The 5,687-nt window shown below is 34.1% G+C and overlaps 1 protein-coding gene across 1 annotated transcript; it reads right to left on the reverse strand.

The window, feature by feature from the left end:
• Positions 1 to 615: 615 nt before the first annotated feature.
• On the reverse strand, positions 616 to 5,396 carry LOC116031401 (probable LRR receptor-like serine/threonine-protein kinase At3g47570). The gene is made up of 5 exons (XM_031273601.1): positions 4,755 to 5,396; positions 4,442 to 4,660; positions 3,258 to 3,401; positions 1,413 to 2,663; positions 616 to 1,311 (listed from the first exon to the last, which is right to left on the reverse strand). Exons 1-5 carry the CDS (start codon positions 5,272 to 5,274, stop codon positions 956 to 958), a joined length of 2,490 nt encoding a protein of 829 aa, XP_031129461.1. The 5' UTR covers positions 5,275 to 5,396; the 3' UTR covers positions 616 to 955.
• Positions 5,397 to 5,687: the final 291 nt, after the last annotated feature.

The raw sequence follows: 5,687 nt of genomic DNA on the forward strand, positions 1-5,687 counted from the left end.
TTCTTTTTCTTTTCACTTTAGGTTTCATGACTATGAGAAGAATTTCACATTTGGTTCTAAATTTTTAAATTTTTGTCACATTTAATTTCTCGCTCCGATATAATAATTTTTTATCACCGGTGATCAAATTTTAGATAAGTGATTTATCTTGAAGAGCAAAATTATCATTTCCAATAACCTCTCCAAGAAATTTAAGAAAAAAGTGATAAAAATGACAATTTTACATTTTAAGATAAGTTAGCAGCTGGTGACGAAAAATTAGGTTGGAGTAACCAAATGTGACAAAGTTTTAGAAGTCGTAGTATCAAATATTAAAAAAATTATTAGTTAGGAACCAAATGAGGAAATGATCTATAGTTGTGAGCCCAAAAATGAAAAAAAAAAAAACTTTTTAAAAATATACAATAGGAAAGAAAATAATTTGTAAAGTGAAGTATATTCTTGATGACAAAAAAGGTATACCGGAGAGCAAATCGAAATTTATAAAAACACCCCGCCCCAAGACTCCGTCCAAAAATAGGGATAAGCATAAGATATATAACTAAGTTAAATGCTATGTAGCAATAATATAATTTTAGCATATTAGTGGAAAATTTTTGAACATTTATGCATGTATTGTAACAATCATATTTAAATTAATAAAAATAAAATATTTCTAAACAATTGCAAACAATGTTACTGGCCGGATTTGTGTATAACAACTGTGTTACTACTTACTATACTCTAGACCAATACTTCCTCCAAGATCTCTAAATCCATGGAGCAAGGCGAGTGAGGTTATAATGAAGCTGGGGCATGGATAAAGAGAAAACTTAAAACAGAATTCTGGAAAGAAGATGCAGCTGAAGAAGACCTAGTAAATGACTAAATAGGATTTGTGTACATAAACTGTATCTGCTGCATTTTATTTCCATTTTAAAGAAAGATACAATAGGAGATGCTAATACATACTACTCTAAATGCTTGCATACAGGGAAAGAAGTTGGGTTTTGATCTTTATCAATGCTGATAAGGCATCTTTGATATTCATCCTCTCTCGAGGGGATTTTGTTGAGCATTTAATGCCTATGTCAAAGATAGCCGACACACACTGCAACTTTTCATCGTACTTTTCTTCATTTGGTTCAAGTAAATTTGGATCTATAATCTGACTTGTATTTACAGGAAGTGCAGTGTGCACCCAACTTCTCAGACATAAATCTTCGCTGAACATTTCATCTCCAGGCTGAGTCTTCGTGAAAACTTCAAGCAACATAATACCATAACTGTACATATCGCTACGTGTGGATATAAGACCTTCTTGCCCATACTCTAGGAGTGCAAATTTTGATACGAAACCATTAGAAATGCAAAAATGTTATGTGATCAATGTTAAAATCAAATCTAGAAATTTAAAAAACTGAAACATTTACCTGGAGCAATGTAACCAATTGTCGCTAAGGTGTTTGTAATGGCAATGGAGTTTCCATCTTCTAAGAGCTTTGCAACACCGAAGTCACTCAAATGTCCCACCATATCAGTATCTATTAAGACATTACTGGGTTTCAAGTCGCAATGGATGATAGGATTGGAGTAACCATAGTGGAGATATTCCAAAGCAGATGCCACATCTATCATTATACTCACTCTTTGTATCATGTCCAAGAAATAACTGTGAGAATGCAACCACTTATGTAAACACCCATTGGGCATGTACTCTAGCAGCAATGCTTTAAAATTCAAGTTGGAGCAACTACCAAGGACCTTTGTGAGATTTCTGTGACGAATGCTGTGTAAAACCTCACATTCACTGTCAAAACTCCTATTTGAACCTTCATGTTCCAAACGAAAAACCTTGACAGCTACTTGCATCCCATTTGTTAAAATCCCTTTATAAACTGATCCAAAGCTTCCACTACCTAGCGAGTTGCTTTCATCAAACCCATTTGTTGCCCGTTGGAGTTCATAGTACGAATATCTTGCTGGGGTTGTTGCTGACAGAAAGTTTGGTTCATCTGGAACCTCCTCTATGTTGTGCCTCTTGAAGATGTATAGCACAGAAACAGAGGCAATTAGTACTATAAGAACTGCCAACGAGACAAGTACAATGAAAATCACTCTGTCCTTCTTTGATTGATGCAGATTATGAGCTAGGCAAGGTGGGACATGCATCCTAGGAGTACCGCATAGACCATCATTCCCCAAGAATGATTCATAAGTGAAGTTGACAAAAGGGCCTCCACTTGGGATTTCTCCGGTTAATTTGTTGTACGAAGCATTGAAATAGTTCATACTTATAAGTCCCTCCAATGACTTGGGAATCATTCCGGAGATTTTATTATCGGAAAGATCTAATGAATGTAGATCCAGGAGTTTGCCAAAATTGTCAGGAATAGAACCCTGGATTTTGTTATTGGCCACAGAAAAATTGATTAACCTTGTCAAGCCTCCAATACTACTTGGAATATCTCCAGATAGTTTGTTATTTGAGAGATCAATTGCTATTGCCGTCTTTGCGTTCCCAATTTCTTGAGGTAGAGAACCGCTCAAGTTATTCGAACTCAAGTCGAGAATCAAAAGATTTTTAATGCTCCATAGGGTAGGAGGGAAGACTGTGAATTCATTTTCATACAAATAGATCTTTTCCAGGGAAGAAATGTTCCCTAAACAATCAGAGATTAAACCTGAAAATTTATTTCTAGCTAAATTTATCCAAAACAAATTCCGTAGTTCACAGATCACATCTGAAAATGATCCTATTAATCTGTTGTTTGATATGAAGAATCCCTGAAGACTCTGAAGAGCCTGAATGGTTGTAGGCAAAAATCCTATAATGTCATTGAAGCTTAAACTCAACTCCCATAAGCTACTTAGATTGCCAATCTCATGTGGAATTCGTCCCTTGATGTTACAATTTTTTAGGTGGAGATATTGGAGAGTGTAGGAGAGGTTGCCGATTGCATTTGGGAGGATAGCGTTTAAAGGGTTAAATGACAATGCTAAGGTTTGGATGTATTTACAATTTGTTAATGAAGCTATAAGGCTAAATTGAGGATCAGTTGTTAGATTGTTCTTAGACAAACGTAGATATTGGAGTTTTGCTAAGTTTCCAAGTGAATTCGGAATGAAGCCTTTGAATTGGTTCTCGCCAAGTTCAATATGAGCAAGGTTGGAAGCATTTGAGATTTGGGGAGATATAACTCCTCCAATATTGGTATTAGAAAGATACAATTTTTTTAAATTGGTAAGCCAATAACCTAAAGATGTTGGAAGAGTACCTGAAAACTCATTAAATGACAGGTCCAGTACTTCAAGAGTTGAAATATTGAAGATTCCCCACGGAATAAAACCACTTAATCCATTATATTGCAACTCAAGGATCTCTAGTCTATCAAGGTTGCCCAACTCTCTTGATATTTCACCTGTCAAAATAATATAATATTCAAGCTAAGTGACCCAAGGCACAAACAAATACAATATCCATATGCATGTAGTTGACATGTTGGACGGCAGATTCTCATATTCACATTATAATATCTTTCTTTTATTTTTTAATTCAATAAGAAATGTGCTGAGATTGCAAGACATAAAACTAAAAAGAAGAGCTATACTGTCCATATCTGACAAGGAAGTCTCCCACATAAAGGTATTTAAGTGAAGAACATTCACAGATGCTTCCTTGAATGTTTTCACGTAACTTGTTCATATACAAGTAAAGTTCTTCAAAATTTTGAAAATGTGAACACATATTTGCTGGAAGAATATTAGAGAGATTGTTGTTTCTCATATTTATAGTAGTGTAGAAGTGTTAAATATTATTTCAGGTATTATTCCTACAAAATTAAATCAAAATATGAGTTATATGCACTCTATATATATTTACTATAATTTTGACTAAAAAATCATTAAAGTTGATCGTTTTCAAAAGTTTCACATTACTCTAGTAACCAAATACATGAACATACATACCTTCCAAGTTATTATTATTTATTACCAAGTCTTAAAATCTAAAGCATATTCAAGCTCCCAATCTCTTTTGATATTTCACTTGACAATTTAATTTACCTAGCTAAGTTACGTACAAATACAATATCAATACGTTGTTGTTGTGATGGAGTCTATTCCTAAATTTACATTATAATATCTTTCTTTTATTTTGTAGCTCAATATAACACTGGATGTGTTGAGGGTGCAAGACAATTAAAAAGAAGAGATATATTGTTCATACACTACAAGAAAATGCACAAAGACAACACTACAATAATAACAGTTTTTGACAAAAGTGTTGTCTTTTAAGTGACCCAGGCACAAACAAATACAATATCCATATGTAGTTGACATGTTGGAGTCAGATTCTCATATTCACATTATAATAATATCTTTCTTTCATTTTATAGTTCAATAAGAAATATGTTGAAATTGCAAGACATAAAACTAAAACGAAGAGCTATACTGTCCATACCTGACAAGGAATTCTCCCACATTATGAGGTATTTAAGTGAAGAGCATTCACCTATGCTTCTTGGAATGTTGCCATATAGCTTGTTCTTATACAAGTAAAGTTTTTCAAGCTTTTGAAGATGTAAACACATGTTTGGTGGGAGAATACCAGACAAATTGTTGTTTCCCATGCTTATAAAAGTTAGTGTAGACATGTTAAATATTGTTTCAGGTATTATTCCTACAAAATTAAAACATGAGTCAAGTATTTAGAATATAATTATTACAGAAAATCGTTAAATTTTTCTAGTAGCGAAATGCAAGAACATACATACCTTCCAACTTGTTACCGCCGAGTCTTAAAATCTGAAGCATATTTAAGCTCCCAATCTCTTTTGGAATTGTCCCAACAAAATTGTTGTAACTCAACCGCAATTGTTCAAGTTCTGAGCAACTTGATAAATTCTTTGGAATATAACCACTCAACTTGTTGTAATGCAGGAGAAGCGCTTTGAGTCTTGTAGCATGCTGACAGAGCTTCATCGGAAGAGAGTCAGATAAGCTATTATTGTTGAGGACCAAATTTTGTAATGTGGAAATGTTGAAGATGGTGAAGGGAATAGGACCATCGAGTTGGTTAACTTCCAATATCACCCATTTTGTATTCTCAAGATTGCCAATCTCCTCTGGAATTTTTCCACTAAAATTATTATAACCGAAATCTATGTATTGTAGTCGGCGTAGGCTGGCTAACTCTCTAGGCAAATTTCCATAGAAACTGTTGTGACTTATGTTAAGAGAAACAAGAAATGAGAGGTTGCCTAATTGTGGAGAAAGGGTACCCACAATACCCATACTCGATATGTTGAATGCGACCACTCTATGGTGTTTAGATCCGCAAACAACTCCAATCCAGTTGCAAATAGAAGCACTGGTTGACCAGTTGTTTGCCAATTTATGGTTGTGACTTAAGCTGGTGTAGGATTTCAAAGAAAGAAGAGAGGACTGATCGTGGTGATGTTGGTGGCTAGGGCGCTGAGTATTAAAGCCATTGCTAAAATGAAAAAGGAGAGTAGAGAAGATACGTTTGTGATCTCCATGTTAGTATGCATATATGACAATTGATACAGGTTAAGATTTCCATGAATAAATACTACTATATATAATATCTTGGGCGGCACCAAATCTACTCAATGAGTGGACTTCAATTATCTATCATTTATCTTAAAGAAAATGCATTATTGCAATAATATATGACTTCATACTTT

This window comes from Ipomoea triloba, chromosome 10 (genome assembly GCF_003576645.1).
Source record: "Ipomoea triloba cultivar NCNSP0323 chromosome 10, ASM357664v1".
Classification (NCBI taxonomy): domain Eukaryota; kingdom Viridiplantae; phylum Streptophyta; class Magnoliopsida; order Solanales; family Convolvulaceae; genus Ipomoea; species Ipomoea triloba.

Excerpts from the sequence above, each read along its gene's own strand:
- LOC116031401 (XM_031273601.1), bottom strand. The coding sequence starts at position 5,274 with ATGGGTATTGTGGGTACCCTTTCTCCACAATTAGGCAACCTCTCATTT. Across the intron at positions 3,402-4,441 it reads GTGGGAGAATTCCTTGTCAG|GTGAAATATCAAGAGAGTTG; the intron begins GTATGGACAGTA and ends TTATTTTGACAG. Across the intron at positions 2,664-3,257 it reads GTCATTTAATGAGTTTTCAG|GTTTAATCTCTGATTGTTTA; the intron begins GTACTCTTCCAA and ends ATAAATTTTCAG.